Genomic DNA, 20248 nt, shown 5'->3' with positions numbered 1-20248 from the left:
TTTCAAAAGGAAGACAGCTGGAGACTTGGAGAGTATTCCTTCTTTCAAGTAGAACAACTGTGGAACATGCAGTAAAGTGGACAGAAAAGTAACCGTTTCCTACCACTTGAATACAGAGCAGGTTCACACCCTGATCTAAATTCTTCAGAGACAGTTCCTGGCAAAGCAGGAAGTTTAATATCTAATCCTGGAGCCATATAAATTGAAATGATTTTTTTTCTGTTATTGTTTAATGACCATTTCAGGACATAGGCTCCCTCTGCAAAGCCCTACTGACTTTCTGAAAATCAGACTCCTTTAAGGTATCTCCTTTAAGGTATCTAATCCAAAATTAGAGGAGAATGTTTGAAAATCTGGATAGATAAACACAAAATGTTATTGCTGAGCCAGACAAACTTCAGACAACTTCTGGCCATTTCTGTTTCAAAGAAGCATTAATATTTGTTAAGTAAGACTGTAGATGTGTACCTTTATTCATTTGTCCATTAGAGGACTTCAGGGAGATGAAATTTGGATTAGTAAAAACAAACAGACAAATAAAACACTAAAATTTTGCAAACTTTGAGCCACTATGAAATTCTGTCTCTACTCACTTCTGCTTTTTCAGACAAATAGTATTCACCAAAAAGTGCAGTTTTGGATTGACTGAAACTATTTGCAAATTTGATCTGATTGCTTCCGGTGGGGAAAAACTTTTCCCAGGCCAGCAAACCATGTGTATACATCTGTCCTCTTTACCACCTTGTAATGTTCTATCTGCCTGATTCAGAAGAGGAATTTGAATCCACATCTCCTACCTCCCAGGTGAGTGCCTGAATTTCATTAGGCTATAGAGTCATGCTTAGTCCTCTCTTTGGCAAGGTGGAAGAACTCCATCAGGAGAGATTGAGAGAAGCCCACCCAAAATAACTCATAGTGTGGTGATTGGGCTGCTTATCTGGGACAGGAGATCTGAGTTCAAATCCTTACTGCAGAGTGGGGATTCAAACCTGGATTTCCACTTCCCAGGCATATGTTTTAGCCACTGGGCTAAAGGTAGACATGCTCACAGCCAGTTTGCTGGCCCAAAACAGACTGTCCCTGTTTGTTGACAAATTCCAAATATTTTTTTAACTGAACCAAATATTTTTTCTGATTTTTTGGTTTGCTGTCCCCACTGAACAAAAAAAAATCAGTTAATTGCTCAGCTCTGCTCTGCATAGTATAAGAAATGCCATGGTAATATGAATTATTTAAAAACAATATTTGAATGGAAACCCCCTTGTATACCTATTATGTGGGCATTTTTCAGCCTCTGTTCCAGTCAAAAGCAAATCAACTGTTCCTATTCATGTGCTAGCCTTAATTTACAGTTCTCCATCTGTATGAACATTTCCTACTAAGCTTTCTCATCCTATGGCAGCATATATTAATGATCATTTTTACCAGTCCTATCGCCCATCTCATTCCAAAGTGTGTCTGCTCCAGTAGCCAGTTTTGATATGTCATTTCTCTCTTCAAATAGAACATCCTCCTCTCACATTACTATACCTACTCCAGTTTTCCAGCTTCTTAGAGAGACTGTACCTTCAAAAGACTTTATATGTTCTGGTAATTTAATATGCCAGTTAGTTTCCTGATTAGGACAAGTCTCAGTTATGCCAATTATATTATAATTCACCTGAAAGTCTTCACTATTATGCTCGCCACATCAGTATAGAATATATTAAGGAATATTGCACATTTGAGAACAATTTGCAGACCTCCCTTCTGATGGTATAAAAGTGTTATCTTTCAAGATTTAAGTATATGAGAAATTAGAATATATTATTTCTGTAATAAGTGACTTTTGTACTGTGAGCAAAAGCACTTCTTCCATTCTTTCTAAAAGGATAGCATTTCCCCCCAGATAAGCAGGATCTCTTTTTTTTTCAGGGGAAAAAAAAATGAATCTTTACCCTCCGCACATCTTTGCCAAATGTTTCACTATAGCTGGTGCCCAGTATTTCAAATTGGACATAGGGGTTGGAGCCGTCTTCTCTAAATTCCATAACGCCAGTGAGCCCAGTTATATGGCCCTAAGGAAACAATGTTAAAGATATTAGAATACAATTTTTATAAAGCACCTTTTATGCTCCAGGTATCCTAACATGCCTTGCAAATGTTTGCAATTAAATTAACGTGGCAGGCTTGATATGCTCTGCAATAGCTCACACATAGCCTTAGACAAAATATACTACCTTACTGAAAAAGAGACTGTTAGCCAAGACACATCTACCACTCGTTTTGAAACATGCCTTGGGATCTTTAACTTATACAAGGACAGCCACCAGTAAAAAGCAGACAGAACCTTAGCTGAATCTGAAACTATAACTCTTGTAACATGATTGAGTTTACCTAGATTCTGGTGTGCAACACAAAGCCACCACTTTCTGGCCCAGAAAAAATAGAGCTACCGAGTCAGGCTGACAACAATGTATTTTCAATGTTATTAAAACTTCAGTGAACAAAGCTCATGCCAGTTTAACAGTGGCATAACTAAAAAATTATTTAACCTTGCTTTAAATTCTCAACGAAACAGTGGTGTCATTAGAGTTGGTTGGAACATTTTCACCAAAATGCAATTTCACCAACACATGCTGTTTCAATGAACATTCTGTCAGAAAGTGGTGTGTGTCTGGGGCACAGTGAGAAAGAGTGCATATGACCTGGATTCAGGAGTTACTCCAGATTTACAGTAGTGTGAAATCAGAATCAAGATATTAGATTATACAATGCACCATTTTTCCTCTTGTTTCCTAAGAGCCAACCATGTTAGCAGCTTTGCTAAGGAATGTCTACTCTGGTCGACTCTGACAACTACTTAAGGTTTCATCTATTTGGTGAAATGCATAAAGCTATATGACTACTCATCATTATGTGACTTATACAAAACATAGCCATGACATCACCTGTTGTAGAGGACACACCTTCATGACCACACAGTTTCATTAATAATAACTTAAAATCAAGGTTAAATCATTTTTGAGAAGTTCATCTGAAAGAAAAATCAGAGCACTTTGGTTCCTTTGTAGTTTTTATTGCACATTGGGCTTCCAACCTTGTCCACTCTTACCTTCTTAATAGTTTCCAACATGGATCGACCTCCATTCCAAGGTTTGGTGGATTTCCTCATGCAGTTCAAGCTTGCCATGCTGTGCCATTTCCTGTCCTCCAGCTTTCTATGGAAGGCATTGGCCAACATGAGCACGCTGTCATATAGATAGAGGTTAGAAACCTGCAAACAATGAAAAGAGTAAAACAGAGATTGTAGTCTTGAAGATCTCCGCAAAAGAAAAAAACCTTTAAAAATAAAACACAGGAGGACTTGTAAAGATTAATATGGAGCTTTTCACTTAAAGTGCACCAGTTCAAATACACTAGGTTGGTAAAAAGAACAGGAGTACTTGTGGCACCTTAGAGACTAACAAATTTATTTGAGCATAAGCTTTCATGGGCTACAGTCCACTTCATCGGATGTAGCCCATGAAAGTTTATGCTCGAATAAATTTGTTAGTCTCTAAGGTGCCACAAGTACTCCTGTTCTTTTTGCAGATACAGACTAACAAGGCTGCTACTCTGAAACCTAGGTTGGTAGTGATTATAGCTGCATCAGTAAAATAGTCACTCATTGGTACCTTGCCAGTCATTTTAGCAGGTAGACCAAGGAGTGAATGGAATTACTCTGTCATTTTCTATGCTCACTCTACCAGACCTCTCTGCAGCTTTTTACGCAGTAGAGCACAAGGTACTGTTAATAAACCTACCAGGCATAAATGGAGTAGATAGAGCAGCATTACTATGACTCCAATCATTTCTCTCTAGCATAACCCTGAGAGTGGTGATGGCCCTCTTTCCTGAAGAGGAAGTTTGCAGGGTCCTTAATATCCCTCCTTTTTTATATGAGAGTATTTGAAGAGACAGTGAGATGACAGTGGTTCCACTACCAATCATATGCTGATAATAGCCAAATGAGTATATCATTCTCCACCGACATAACCATTACCACTACTAAGATGTCATAATGACTACAAGACATACAGCATACACCTTCTTGACATACAGCAGCTGGCTCAAATTCAACCCAGGCAAGACTTAAGTGATACAGGTTGAAAAAATAGCTAGATACTGTGCCATGTCTTCCAGTGAAAGTATACAGCCCCCATTCGTCAAAATTGTGCAAAGCCTCAGTGATCTTGTTTGATTCCTCACTGAGCTGGGATGATCAGGTAGCATCAGCAATGAAAAGTGTCTTTCCCCTGCAGCTCATTAAGAAATATTACCCCTTTCTGCTGGATGAAGACCTGGCCACAAGATCCACGCATTTATCACCTCCAGATTTAATTTCTGTAATTCACTGTATCAGAAACATGGAAACAGTGAAATGCACACCATGAAGCTGCCCACTTCCTCCAAAGTTCAGGCCACTATGAGCATGGCGAACGCAGCTGGAGGACTCAGGAGGAGCACCGGGCAGCCGCCCGGAGAGAAGCGGCGCTTTGAAGGTGAAACCACAGCTTCTCTTCAGCTGCACGGCTGCCCCTGCTCCTCCTGAGTCTTCCACCCATGTTCACAGGGCCGCACTCTGAAAGGGACTTTGGGGGGGATTGGATAGGGTGGGGGGCTCCAGGGGGACTGTCAGGGGGCAGGGGTGTGGATAGGGGGTCGGGGCAGTCCGGGAGCAGGGGGGGGTTGGATAAGGGGGGGAGTCCCAAGGGGGTGGTTAGGGGAGGGGGTCCCAGGAGGGGATGGTCAGGGGACAAGGAGCAGGGGAGGGTTGGAGGTTCTGAGGGGGGCAGTCAGGGGGCGGGAAGTAGGATGAGGCGGATAGGGTTAGGGTTTGGGGAGGCACAGCCTTCCCTACCCGGCCCTCCATACAGTTTTGGAACCCTGATGTGGCCCTCAGGCCAAAAAGTTTGCCCACCCGTGGTCTAGATAATACTTCTCCCTGCCTTGAGTGCAGGAAACAGAAGTAGAAGACCTCATAAGAACATAAGTTTGACCATACTGAGTGAGACCAAAGGTCCATCCAGCCCACTATTCTGGCTACCAATAGTGGCCAATGCCAGGTGCCCCAGAGGGAGTGCACCTAACAGGTAATGATCAAGTGATCTCTCTCCTGCCATCCATCTCCACTCTTTGACAAACAGATGCAAGGGACACCATTCCTTACCCATCCTGGCTAATAGCCATTAATGGACTTAACCTCCATGAATTTATCCAGTTCTCTTTTAAACCCTGTTATAGTCCTAGCCTTCACAACCTCCTCAGGCAAGGAGTTCCACAGGTTAACTGTGCGCTGTGTGAAGAAGAACTTCCTTTTATTTGTTTTAAACCTACTGCCAATTAATTTCATTTGATGGTCCCTACTTCTTATATGATGGGAACAAGTAAATAACTTTTCCTTATTTAGTTTCTACATACCACTCATGATTTTATATACCTCTATCATATCCCCCCTTAGTCTCCTCTTTTCCAAGCTGAAAAATCTTAGCCTCTTTAATCTCTCCTCATATGGGACCCGTTCCAAACCCCTAATCATTTTAGTTGCCCGTCTCTGAACCTTTTCTAATGCCAGTATATCTTTTTTTGAGATGAGAAGACCACATCTGTATCTCTTGAGGTCCCTTCCAGTCCTACGATTCTATGATCTTCAAAGCAATAAATGGATCAGGTTCCCTAATATAGGAGGCCGCAGAAGAGATGAAACAATACAGAATCAAATCAGCTTGAAGAGGGCTGAAAACCTTCCTATTTGATAGAGCTATTTTGCCATAGCCAGAATAACACTAAACAAAATAATGTAAAATAAAAGTGTTAAAATATAAGCAGATACTTCCTAAAAAGTGGATATACTTCTGATATGCCAATAGATGTTATTGCCTTCTCTAATTCCTATGAAGTACATATCTCTATATAAATGTTAATCTTAATTAGCTGTATATTTAATTAACATATCCTATCACTGTAGACAACATGGTATTTTCATAATGAACTAATATTTCCACAAAATCCAGGACTAAATCAAATGTGAATTAAACAGGCATAAAGCTGAACACTACCAAAAAGGCCTATCCATACATTTTAAAAAAGACATCTCTTAGGTGGTAAGGAAAAGAAAAATGCAAAAAGAGGGATGCCCATTTATAGAGTGAAGAGTAGGGCTGATTAATCATGAAAAGGGATTTTAATGTTGAAAACATACAGCACGTGAGAGATACTTTACTCAGCTGTGTATCTCTTTATACTGTAGATAGTTATTTTATTTGTAAACTGTTTGGAAACTAAGCAAGTCCTGTTATTCAACAGGATGGTCTTCCTCTTCTGTTTTGAACTGGTTTCCACAAAAAAAGTACTGCTCATTTATAAATAGATTTCCCACGCATAAGGAAAAGTGCAATTTCTTACATGCCAAAGTGAGAGAGATCCTCTAAGTTCTCCATTGAAGTTCATTTTACACCCACACATTGTACCTGACAACTCATTTTAAAGTCTCCTTGGAACAGCCACAGAGTGGAAATGTACTGTATTTCCTCAGTTTTGTGCGGTTCTGCTCCAGCTGTGGAAAATCACTGCCTCGTTCTCAAAAATTGTTTTTCTAGTTCTAGTTAAGAGCTTGAGGGTAGAATTCATGCTGTATCTGTCACATCTTCTATGTTCATTGTATTCCTTCTCTATGTATTGCACTATTTTGGAAGAATTCAAACTTATGTGTAATGTACTATGCACTTCAGAGAATTTTTATTTTGAAGATCCTTCCTACTAGACACCTTCCACTTGAAAGAAATGTGTATCTTAATCATAGAATCATAGAATGTCAGGGTTGGAAGGGACCTCAGGAGGTCATCTAGTCCAACCCCCTGCTCAAAGCAGGACCAATCCCCAGACAGATTTTTACCCCAGTTCCCTAAATGGCCCTCTCAAGGATTGAACTCACAACCCTGGGTTTAGCAGGCCAATGCTCAAACCACTGAGCTCTCCCTCCCATCTTTCCTTACAGCCCTAATCCTGTTCTATGCAGTGCTCAATTTCCAGAGCTGGGACTAGAACCCTGGAGGCTTGACTCCAGTTCTGTCTGCCCTAACCACTAGACCCCCAGTTCCCTCCCTCAGTATCTTCCTCTGCATAAGATTCTGAATTACAGCCCTGTCCATATAAATGCCACCTTGTGTGGTCTTTTGGATCATCTCTCTCCCATTTCCCTGCTTTAACTTCTGCTCCTTTCCCCACCCTCACCCCTCCCATCTATCCAGCTGTTGTATTTCATTTCAATTGAATTGTAACCATCTCTTGGTTACATGTTTGTACAGTGGCCAGCACAACAGGGCCCTATCATCTGGGGGCTACCAAAATACAAACATTAAACAATAACAATTACAGATGTGTAATTTTATATCCCTCATGTGCCATGCACACCCCCAATCTCTATGGTCAAGACTCTATCTGGAGTCTGACAATGCTACGTCTAAATTAGCAATTATTATTAAGGCCATGTCTACACTACAGACTTATGTCAGCATAAATATGTCACTCAGGGGTTTGAAAAATCTACACCCTGGAGCAATGTAGTTATACTGATGTAACCCTTGGTGTAGGCAGTGCTATGGGAGAGCTTCTCCAGTCAACAGAGTTATTGCCTCTCATGGAGGTGGATTAACTACACCAACAAGAGAAGCGCTTCCATCGGCATAGTAACGTCTTCAGTGAGCCCTGGTTTACACTACAGGGATAGGTCGAATTTAGCTGTGTTAGGTCGATTTTACAATGAATGCGTTCCGTCGACCTAAAGGGCTCTTAAAATCGATTTCTGTACTCCTCCCTGGCGAGGGTGTAGCACTAAAATCTACCTTGCTGGGTCAAATTTGGGGTAGTGCGGATGCAAATCAACGTTATTGGCCTCCAGGAGCTATCCTATAGTGCTCCAATGTGACTGCTCTGGACAGTACTTTCAACTCCGATGCACTAGCCACGTACACAGGAAAAGCCCTGGGAACTTTTGAATTTCATTTCCTGTTCAGTCAGTGTGGCGAGCTCAGCAGCACAGATGACCATGCAGTCCCCCCAGAATCACAAATGAGCTCCCGAATGGAGCGAACGGGAGACACTGGATCTGGTTGCTGTATGGGGAGAAGAATCTGTGCAGGCAGAACTCTGATTAAAAAAGAATAAATGCTAATATATATGCCAAAATCACACAGGGCATGATGGACAGAGGCTACATCAGGGACATACAGCAGTGTTGCATGAAAGTCAAGAAACTCACACAAGCCTACCAAAAGACAAAGGAGACAAATGGTCATTCTGGGTCAGAGCCCCATATATGCTGCTTCTGTGATCAGCTACATGGTATTCTAGTGGGGGACCCTACCACTACCTCACCACTGTCCGTGGACACCTGCAAGGGGGGAGTCTCACACAACACGGAGGAGGATTTTGTGGATGAGGAGGAGGAGAATGTGCAGCAGGCAAGTGAATCCATTCTCCCCGGCAGCCAGGACCTTTTCATCATCCTGGAGCCAATACCCTCCCAAGGCGGGATCCCCGAATCTGAAGGCAGAGAAGGCCCCTCTGGTGAGTGCACATTTGTAACTACAGTACAGGGTTTAAGAGCAATAGTGTTTATTGTTTGATTTGCCCTGAAGACTTGGGATGCATTCGTGCAGGGCCGGCTCCAGGCACCAGCTTAACAAGCAGGTGCTTGGGGCGGCCAAGGGAGAGGGGCGGCACCTGCGGCAATTCGGGGGTGGCAGGTCCCTCACTCCCTCTAGAAGCGAAGGACCTGCCGCTGAACTACTGCTGCCAATCGCAGCTTTTTTTTTTTTTTGCGCTTGGGGCAGCAGAAATGCTGGAGCCGACCCTGCATTTGTGGCCAGTACAGCTACTGGAAAAGTGTGTTAACGTGTCTGGGGATGGAGTGGGAATGCTCCAGGGACATCTCCATGAAGCTCTCTTGGAGGTACTCTGAAAGCCTTTGCAGAAGGTTTCTGGGGAGGGCTGCCTTATTTCATCCTCCAGGTAGGACACTTTACCACTCAAGCCAGTAGCAAGCAGTTGGGAATCATTGCAGCACAAAGCATGGCAGCGAATGGTCCTGGGTTTTGGTCACATTCAAGCAACATTCAGTCTATATATTTCTGTGTTAGCCTCAGGAGAGTGATATCATTCATGGTCACCTGGTTGAAATAGGGGAATTTTTGTAAGGGAATAGTAAAAGGACCCCATTCATGCTGGGCTGTTTACGCTTGGCTAAAAGGGATCATCCCAAATAGCCACGCAGATAGATGGGGGCAGATGTGTGCTGAACATCCACCTGAAAACCACAGCCCCTCCTTTTAAATGGCAAACCCAACCGGCATTGCTTGCTATGGGAAAGGAGGGTGCTGCAGTTTGAAAATATTCCCACATGTTATCAAGGCATTACAAGCCAAACCCTCATACCCTTTAGCTTACCATGACTGCCTGGAAACCAAATTCTGTTGCCCAGCCATGTGTGATGTGTCACCATACCGGCAGGTGCTCAATATAAAAGGCAAAATGCAATCTTGTACCTAAAGCACATGTGCTGTCTGCTGTGAATTGCTTGATTCACTGTGAAAGAGTCTCCCTTTTGTTCTCAGAAATGTATCATCTTAAATTTTACTCTCCCTTTTTAGCCCCCCACAGGTGCAAATGTTTCTATGCTCCCCCTATCATCTCCATCCCTGAGGTTATCGCAGATTAGAAGGCGAAAAAAACGCACTCGCAATGACATATTTTCCGAGCTCATGCAGTCCTCCCGCACTGATAGGGCACAGCTGAATGCATGGAGGCATTCAGTGGCAGAGTCCAAGAAAGCATTAAGTGATGGCGATGAGAAGAGGCAGGATGCAATACTGAGGCTAATGGGGGAGCAAACAGACATGCTCAGGCATCTGGTGCAGCTGCAGGAAAGCCAACAAGAGCACAGACGCTGCTGCATCCACTGTACAACTGCCTGCCCTCCTCCCCAAGTTCCATATCCTCCTCACCCAGAAGCCCAAGAACGCAGGGAGGGGGGAGGAGAGGGGGAGGCTCCGGGCACCCAGCCACTGCACTTCCGAGGATGGCCCAAGCAACAGAAGGCTGTCATTCAAACAGTTTTGATTTGTAGTGCGGCTACAATAAGCAATGTGGCCTTGTCCTTCCCTCCTCCCATTCTCCCCCACCCCACCCTACCCTACCCGGGATACCTTATCAGTTATCTCCCTTTTTTTTAATTAATAAAGAAAGAATGCATGTTTTCAAAACAATAGTGACTTTATTTCCTTTGCCAGCTGTGATCGAAGGGGGGAGGTTTTCAAAGCCTCTCTGATGCACAGCAGACCTACCTATGCTCTTCTAATTGCTCTGGTGTCTGGCTGTTCAAAATTGGCAGCCAGGTGATTTGCCTCAACCTCCCCATAAACGTCTCCCCCTTACTCTCACAGATATTATGGAGCACACAGCAAGCAGTAATAACAATGGGAATATTGGTTACCCTGAGGTCTAACCTAGTCAACAAACAGCGCCAGCGAGCTTTTAAATGTCCAAAGGCACATTCTACCACCATTCTGCACTTGCTCAGCCTATAGTTGAACTGCTCCTTACTACTGTCCAGGCTGCCTGTGTATGGGTTCATGAGCCATGAGATCAAGGGATAGGCTGGGTCTCCAAGGATAGCTATTGGCATTTCAACATCCCCAACAGTAATTTTCTGGTCTGGGAAGTAAATCCCTTCTTGCAGCTGCTCAAACAGCCCGGAGTTCCTAAAGATGCGAGCCTCATGCACCTTTCCCAGCCATCCCACGTTGATGTCGGTGAAATGTCCCTTGTGATCCACCAGTGCTTGCAGCACCATTGAGAAGTACCCCTTGCGGTTTATGTACTGGTTGGCAAGGTGGTCTGGTACCAAGATAGGAATATGCATTCTGTCTATCACCCCACCACAGTTAGGGAAACCCATTGCAGCAAAGCCATCCACTATGATCTGCACATTTCCCAGAGTCACTACCCTTGATAGCAGAACATCAATGATTGCACTGGCTATTTGAATCACAGCAGTCTTCACAGTAGATTTGCCCACTCCAAATTGATTCCTGACTGACCGGTAGCAGTCAGGCGTTGCAAGCTTCCACAGTGCTATCGCCACTCACTTCTCAACAGTCAAGGCAGCTCTCATCTTGGTATTCCTGTGCTGCAGGGCGGGGGAAAGCAACTCACAGAGTTCCAGGAAAGTGGCCTTACACATGCGAAAGTTTCGCAGCCACTGGGAATCATCCCATACCTGCAACACTATGCGGTCTCACCAGTCTGTGCTTGTTTGCTGGGCCCAGAATCGGTGTTCCACTGTATCAACCAGCCCCACTGCCACCATGATGTCCCAATTGCCACAGCCTGTGCTTTCAGGAACGTCCATGTCCTCATTACAATCGTCCTCATGCTACCGTCTCTTAGCCAGGTTCTGCACATACTGCAGTATAATGCGCGAGGTGATTACAATGCTCGCAACAGCAGAGGTGAGCTGAGCAGGCTCCATACTTGCAATGCTATGGCATCTGCATGGGTAACCCAGGCAAAAAGGCACGAAATGATTGTCTGCAGTTGCTTTCACAGAGGGAGGGAGAGAGAGAGGGGAAAGTGACGACATGTACCCAAAACCACCTGCGACAATGTTTTTGCCCCATCAGGCATTGAGCGCTGTAGCGCTGTATGTGAAGACAAGTCCTGAGTGCTACCAAGTATCCCTTTCTGCCCAGGAGCTAAGTATACTGTATCTGTAGGACTTCCAACTCTTATTAATCCAGACTGTGCGACCCGGAATCAAACCCAGATCTCCTACATCGAAGTGCAGAACACTGATTACTTGGTTACCAAGCTGGTCCGTCCTTTTTAGTTTGACCCACAGAACCACAACCACATTGTCAAGGCGGATTGATGTCATAGTGCTATGCTTCATTCCTACTTTGAAGCAATTGCGGTAGTTATGTGTCAGTAAAATAAGTATCCACAAAAGTGAAGGTGATGGTATGCTGTCTGTTTCTTTCTGTCACTACTCTGAGGATCTTTGTTAATATTGAAGAACTGTTGTAGCATGGAATGGAAAGGTTATCATCATGCACGTCTTGTCTTTTAAAAGGAACCACTGGAATGCTGGTCCTCCATTTCTCTTATAGCTTGAGTCTACTCTGAAATGTTACTATGTAAATATGGTGCCTTTCACCAGATCTGCTCCTTCCATTTAGTCACATTCTTCTATGCTTACTTAAGTGACAAAAGCATATATATTATATTACATATTATTTCTATTAGTACTGCAGACCCTATATCTGTGGAACAGGAAGCTGAATTCTATTCTTATTCTCACTGTCAACAATATTTTTAACTAAGTAGCAGAAATTTTATCACTGGTGATGTATTAGCTAGAATTATTTATAGTGCACATTTAATCCTCTATATACCTATTCTGGCTAGCTTTCTGGAATCTTAATATGGTTTGTTCTGTTATTACTTCCAGTGAGCTGTAAAATGTAAAGAATTCCAAAATTGGATTGTTTTATGAAAAAAAAGTCCCTGTTTTCTGTATATGTTGCCTAATAATGTTTCCAGAAGCAACCATATTGTTTTCCATTACTGATTATCACAAATAAATTCTTATCTTATTCTTTTTAATGCTGCTTTTATGCAAAAGACTAAGAACCTTTTTATCCTCTTTTCCAAATCATATACACCCTTTAGCCTGAAGTCATATCTAAATAGGTACTTTCCTATGGAAAAAGGGAACTCAAAAGAGCATTCCAGGTCTTGGCTCACCTATCCATATTCACTCATATAATTTTCATTGTTTTCTTTATCACAGTCCTTTTCATGCAGCAAGAATCCCACAGGCCTTTTCTGCTTCATCTAAGCAAGGCATTCGTAATTTCCTATTACTGCCAATTTAAATCCCCTTCAATGGCACCATCAGCCACTGTATCTTAGAAGCAAAATGATTTCCCTACCATCCCCTACAAATGTGATAGATTGTATTTGCAACATCACACGTTTGCTGCAAACTCCAGGAAGATGATGCTGTGAAGAGGAAGACAGGCCATCAGACCAAGCTTGTTTACACTTGTTACCTCAAGTGTCCACACAAATTTCAATTTGCAGCTAACTATCAGAACCCACTGGATACAGAAATGTACTGTAAAAGGCAATTCATGTAGCTACCTGAACAATCAGTAATACCCCATGGCTCTACTCCTGCAGTCTCAGGCATGAGGAAATAGGAAATTAAGAAATTAGCATTAGAGTAGCATGCACGATTGGAAGAAAAGTAACACTGAGATGAAAACAAGGTGATAGACTTGTTTCCTTTGGGCTTTCTGAGCTCTGCAACACCGCTAATTTTTCCTCTTTATCTATTCGGGATGGGGGTAGGGCATTCTTCTGTCTGCAGAAACTCCCTTTCATATCATGAAAACTTCCAGCGGAAACAAAAAAATGTTTTCTCTTTTTTGTTTCGGGGGGGGGGGGGGGGGGGGAAATCAAATTTTAGTTCCTCTTTCACTTGTCGGCTAAGACCCCCACGAATTGAGGATACCACAAATGCCTAATAAAATCCAAAGACTTAATGAAATGCATTTTGGGGGCCTATCTACATTATCTATACCACACCCATTGCTGTGGAATCTGAAAGCAATAATGCCATGAACTGTTAGTTGGAAAGCATGAAATTCTGAACTAAGGACTTACCAGTTCATGAATGAAAACTTATCTAAATATTGTGTTTTGAAGTGTACATTTTGCACCTGAAATTTTTTTCAGTCCACCATACAAATATGCATTCTGTAAGTCATTTGGGATCTTGCTTCTTTTAAAACATGTTTGTCCACATGAACAGAAGCTTCTGTTTAGCTTCAGGTGGAATACACAGGGAACCCTTCTCTTGTACCAAGTAACAAACTTTATACACAAATAGGCAGGAAGCAGAAATATGGAATCAGAACAGGGATATTTCCATAATGCAGTAAAGGTAAAACATCCTTTTTACAGAGAGACTAAGATTCATCCAGATTTACTATTTTTAAAGTTCTATATGGATAACCTTTAGTTTCCTTCCAAGCATTAATCAAAGGGAACTTGCTACCCAGAAATACAATGTTGCACAATAGAAGACTGACCCTGCTTCAGGCCCATGGGCAGATTCAGAACTGCCTGCAAAGCCAGAAGACCAGCCAGAGAAGAGGCCTATGAAGAGACCAACTGGAAGACAAGCTGACACCCACATGCCACTGCTTCAAAAATTCATTCCCAAGCTTGGCATCAGAGATCTGCAGCTGCCAAATTCACCCTGGAAGTGTCCCAGCAGTCAGCTCCAAAGATGGAGACAGACAGATATGGAGGGCAAATTGGAACATACAGAACCCTGCCAGTGACAGAAACATGCACTGCCTAATGAGTAATACAGTTGTTTTTGTGCACACCACTATTCTCTGAAGTTGTTTATCTATCCCCAAAGCCCAGGTTGTGCCAAAAGTGATGGTGCATGTGCGTGACTCTAAAGCAAGGCGGCATCTATCTGTGTTCTTCAAAAAGAGGAGAGGTGATGACTGATGTATTACTTAATGTACAGTAGTATGCTTAGAGGGATGCTGTCAAGGTTGGGAAACTGACAATCTGACCTACCTATTTTATTTTCTTAGATCAGTTTTCAAAGCCCATCTGATACGTTGTGCACGCATGTGTTTTAAATAAATGCTTCATTGCTCTTGGAGAACAAAATCACAGCCAGCAGCCTGACACTCATGAGAAACCCTATAATAAAATAACAGCTGCAGTTGCATGCCGTGTAAGAAGAAAAACTTCCATTAAAGACTCAAATGTCAGTTTCAAACAGCTATTTATTATGAGTTAAATGAAAGAAAATATAAAAGTATCATAGAACCATAGCAAACAGACCTTATTAGGGTAACTAGTCAACCCCCCTGACAATGTAGGATTTTTTTTTTTTTTACACTGTTATCTAGGTTTCTGGCCATTCAGGTTTTACACATCACAAATGATGGGTGCTTTCAGAAATTCCTTCGGGAGATGATTCCACAATTTAATAGATCTCATGGTCAGGACATTTTTACTGATATACAGTTTCTATATTCATTTACATACCTTCTTTCATACCTTACACTCAGCTATTCTTCTGAAAGAATTCTTCTCCCTCCTTATGGTTTATATCTAATATCAAGTGTTCTTCAACCATTTATAAGTTATTTCTTTTGCAGCTCAAACATCTGTCTGTAACAAAAGTTGAACTGTAGCCACAGGGGCACAAATTAAACTACATTTTAAATGTAAACCTCATCCCTAGGGGACTACCGCGTGTGTCACTAAATGTTTCAAGAATCTGGCATGATTAACATACACTGATCAGAGAAGGAGTCAATCTAGTAGAGGATGTTTGGAAATCAGAACTAAAGTGTATTGGTAGAGCTGAGGGATGGCGAGGAGAGGAGAAATAATACTGAAATAGCAGAGCAGAGGAGGGGGGAAACATTGGTGTTTTACATTGTGTTGAATATAAACATGAGCTATAGTTTAGATTTGAATTGTGTTGACAGGAAGGGCTTGGGTGGTGGCATCTGCCTGCACTATGTTTGCTACTAGCAAGTGCTCTCAGTCTTTTAATGAAGTACTAAACAAAGAACAAAGTAAAACAAAAATATTAAAAATGGTGACAAAAGTCCATGGCCTCTTTTGGTCCAGATGAGCTGGACTGAGTGGAGGGGCAATGATGGCTTTACATTATCTTTGAGTTCCTCTGATCTTCAGCATCTGGCTTTCAGGCTGCTCTAACTCACAGCTGCCGGCAAAATCCCACAATGGGCCATTGTGGCATCTGGGGTGTTGCCGGAGTGCAGTGCATTCAAGTCATGCCCCTTCTCTCCTAACATGCCCCTAGCTAAGCTGCTAGCTGTGATAAGAGGAAAGTAAAGCTATTGAGGGAATCCCGAGCTGGCCACTGAGGCCAATTTAAGACCTCCAAGTGCTGCAAAGTAGCCCCACTAGGCCAAGGGTCTGGCCCAAAGCCCCTACATAAAGTCTTTGTGAGAAGATATGTGAAATGTGTGTTTGTAACTTAATGTACATTTTCATAGAAGCCTCTGGTACGGTAAATGAATGCTTTAATTCTGCAAACATTTACTATCAGCTGTAGTGCTTAATAATGTGATGAATAGCTCAACTGACAACAATGGGACTCCTCTGCCTAGTGAAGTGACTCATATGAATGCTTGCAGGATTGGGCCCTTCAAGAGCAAATGGGACACTGTGAATTATATTTCACAGGTTAAACCGGTCTGCAAGGTCCAATACAGCAGTTCCCTCACAGTAACTCCTAAAAAGAATACAACATGTAAGCAAAGTGTGAATGCTGAAGGAGCAGCCCATTAACTGATGCCTGGTAACATGTTCAACGGTCAGGTCTGTGAAGGACAAAGTTACCCTTACACATGGAGAGGCGAGCAGTTGTTTGAAGAACCTGCCCTCCTACGCCTTCTGACATATCCTCTCCAAAAACATCCAAACAACATCTGGAACATTGCTAAAGTAAAGAAGTGGGACTCTGATGACACTAAGGAATAACCGTACTATTCTGCCATTGCTGTATTGAGTCCCATTAGTTTTAAACTTGTTGTATATTTAGAGTCAAGTCAAGTAATGTTAGATGCCCCAGGCCTTTATAACACGCTTGAATCCAAACAGGGCCTCAGAAAGGTTGAACTAAGTTATCAGCTGTATAAATAATAAATGTGATCAACAACAAATAAAATAAAAATGGAATCATAACAGAGAAAATTATCTGAATCACAAATCAAGGGCAAAGAGATTTTCAAACCTCATGTAAAGCAAAAGGAAGAGGTTGGGAGGAGGAACTCGACAAAGTATTTCCAAACTCAGAATCTAAAACAATATGTAATATAGTTCAAGCTGTGTAACAGTGGCAGTCTTGTTGCATAAAAGTACCAGGGAGGTGGATATATTGGGAATACATTAGACTAACAAGAATATTTGGCATGTAAATACCACTTTTCATTCATAAATATCCAAGCACTTCACAAAGGTGGTTAACTATTATCTTTCCAGATGAGAGTCAGAGACAAAGAAGACAGACAGGCTAGATATGGCTGATGCTTAAAAAGGGTACAGGATGTTGGCTGACCGTGTTAACACAGGTCACCAAGAAATAAGAATGAGAAACGCATATAGACAGAAAATGATTTCTGGATTAATGCTGTCCTCCCTCTAATGTCAAATGAAGCCTCCAAGACTGGCAATTTTAGAAAGGACTTTCTCCATTCTAAACAGAAATGCAATGGAGTTTATTAAAGTAATGTTTCTTGGCTAGGAATAAGACCATGAGCAAAATGTTGCCAAGCATGCTGACGGAGTAAAACAGGACTTCCATAAAAGGTTCTGAATAAATGAGTTTTTGCATGAGTTTGCAGAATGGTCTGATGTTTCATGGCTCATCAGACTCCAAGCCAGGATGATCATCTCCTAAAAAACAACTTCCTAGGAGGTAGTACTAAAAATACTAATAACGGAGAAGCTCCAAAAGGATTTTCATTAATTTAGCCAAGACAAAGTTAATAAGCCATGACCCAAATGTTTTTTTCTTTATTAGGTTGTTTTAAACATATTCATGTTATATAGTGTGACAAAGTTCCTCCTCTATCTTGGTGGGTCCTGAGCTTATTGGCGGATTTTCTTGCCTCAGAGATTCACCATGTGGGTTGGGGAACAGCCCAGAGACCTTTCGCTCTGGAAGAACCCACAGTCCAGGTCAATTGGGAGGTTTCGGGGGAACCCGGGCCCTCCCTCTACTCCGGGTTCCAGCCCAGGGCCCTGTGGACTGCAGTTGTCTATAGTGCCTCCTATAACAGCTGCATGACAGCTACAACTCCCTGGGCTACTTCCCCATGGCCTCCTCCAAACACCTTCCTTATTCTCACCACAGGACCTTCCTCCTGGTGTCTGATAACGCTTGTGCTCCTCAGGCCTCCAGCAGCACACCCTCTCACTCTCAGCTCCTTGCGCCTCTTGCTCCCAGCTCCTCACACTCACACCACAAACTGAAGTGAACTCCTATTAGCCTGCCTTAATTGATTCTAGCAGCTTCTTCTTAATTGACTCCAGGTGTCCTAATTAGCCTGCCTGCCTTAACTGGTTCTAGCAGGTTCCTGATTACTCTAGTGTAGCCCCTCTCTGGTCACTCAGGGAACAGAAAACTACTCATCCAGTGACCAGTATATTTGCCCTCTACCAGACTCCTGTACTCCACTGGTCTGCGTCTGTCACAATATATATATACATGTTAAATAAATTTAGAAGCTGGCAGATATTAGTTTCCTTTTACAAAGTCATTAAAATAAAATAAAAAACCAGCCATGGCTGGTAACAAACCTTGACAGGGAATGTTTTGTAATACAAAATAATACAAGTGGGTCTGGTGTAACACAAGATACTAAATCTATTTCCTACCCAAAAAAGAAAATAGAAAATGTAGAATACTTGAAATTAAGGGACCAACAACAATGTGTTATTCATATTTATGAAATGATTACTAGATGCATCTCCACAAGGTGTGCTATGATGCGTGTTTCTTCAAAGTACCTGATAGAACTGGAGTTATACAATAAGTAAACTAAAGCTGGATAAAAAATTCCATGATCAAAATCTGTGTAAGTGTAATAGTAATGTAAAATACACAGGGATTTGGATGGTTTGAGGGATTGATAATGGGGCACAGAGCATTTTATCCCGATCTCACAATTTACTCTTTGGAAACTCTCCAGTGGTCATGAAAAAAACCAAACCCTGGTGGTTTCTGAGTTAACTTCCTAGTAGCTAACTGTCCATAGCACAAGCAACACCACAATACTTGGCTCCCCTATTGATCTTTTGAGCAGAGGATGAAAGATTGAATGGGCATGGAGATTTAATTACGGTTTCATTTGAAGGGATGTTTCTCAGGTGGGGTATGACATACGTTGGAAGGCACGTTAATACTTCCTTGGAAATTTTGTTAATTGAAGAGACTATCATCCCTTGGATCATTTCCCTTTAAATTTGATACAAGCCTTTGCATTTTCACCAAATGAGGTAGGACTGGATTGATTTTTCAGTTTGCTCCAAAAACAGAAAAGAAGAAAACCCAAACCACAATTGAAAATGCCTCCCAAAAATTAATTAATCAAAGAAACTGACCAAAATTTTATTTCGGGTTGAACAAAATGTATCATTTTGGAGCACCTTTTCAAATAAAAGCAAAGGAAATGAAGGGCTAGATTCATGAAAATCAGGAGGAAGAAGAGGTGGTGATGTTCACCTTATCACTTTGTAGCCCAGTGGTTAAGGGCACTCACCTGGGGATGTGGGAGATCCAGACTCAACTTCTCCCTTTGCCTGACAAGGAGCAGGGATTTGAAATTGCATCTCCAAAGCTGCAGAAGTGTGCGCTAACCACTGCACTATGGGATATTCTGGTGTTGGTCTTTCTCAATTTCCACTGTTGAAGCTGTTCCACTTTGTTCCACCATCACCTCTTCCTTCACTGCCTCCCTTCCCCTAACCCCCATTTTGTGAATGGCACTTAAGTCCTCAAAAGAATTTTTAGCTGAAACTATTCAGGAAATTTGTGTCAAATTCACAAATAGTTTTGGAAAAAGAAGAACAGGAGTACTTGTGGCACCTTAGAGACTAACAAATTTATTAGAGCATAAGCTTTCGTGGACTACAGCCCACTTCTTCGGATGCATATGCGAATTTGTTAGTCTCTAAGGTGCCACAAGTACTCCTGTTCTTCTTTTTCCAAAACTATTTGTGAATTTGACACAAATTTCCTGAATAGTTTCAGCTAAAAATTCTTTTGAGGACTTAAGTGCCATTCACAAAATGGGGGTTAGGGGAAGGGAGGCAGTGAAGGAAGAGGTGATGGTGGAACAAAGTGGAACAGCTTCAACAGTGGAAATTGAGAAAGACCAACACCAGAATATCCCATAGTGCAGTGGTTAGCGCACACTTCTGCAGCTTTGGAGATGCAATTTCAAATCCCTGCTCCTTGTCAGGCAAAGGGAGAAGTTGAGTCTGGATCTCCCACATCCCCAGGTGAGTGCCCTTAACCACTGGGCTACAAAGTGATAAGGTGAACATCACCACCTCTTCTTCCTCCTGATTTTCATGAATCTAGCCCTTC

At 42.2% G+C, this 20248-nt stretch overlaps 1 protein-coding gene across 3 annotated transcripts in view; it reads right to left on the bottom strand.

Annotated features, from left to right (window-relative positions):
• Nucleotides 1-20248, bottom strand: part of GRID1 (glutamate ionotropic receptor delta type subunit 1) — an 814231-nt gene that overhangs the window by 154234 nt on the left and 639749 nt on the right. For all 3 annotated transcript variants that reach the window (XM_034777148.1, XM_034777150.1, XM_034777149.1), the window contains exons 7-8: nucleotides 3095-3256; nucleotides 1938-2057 (exon numbers count right to left, since the gene is read on the bottom strand). In XM_034777148.1, the coding sequence (XP_034633039.1) occupies nucleotides 1938-2057; nucleotides 3095-3256 (282 nt within the window). The remainder of the gene's footprint in view (nucleotides 1-1937; nucleotides 2058-3094; nucleotides 3257-20248) is intronic.

This window comes from Trachemys scripta, chromosome 7 (assembly GCF_013100865.1).
Source record: "Trachemys scripta elegans isolate TJP31775 chromosome 7, CAS_Tse_1.0, whole genome shotgun sequence".
Taxonomy (NCBI): Eukaryota; Metazoa; Chordata; order Testudines; family Emydidae; genus Trachemys; species Trachemys scripta.
The sequence above is the reverse complement of the archived record's forward strand: the minus strand, read 5'-3'. Positions and strand labels throughout refer to the sequence as shown.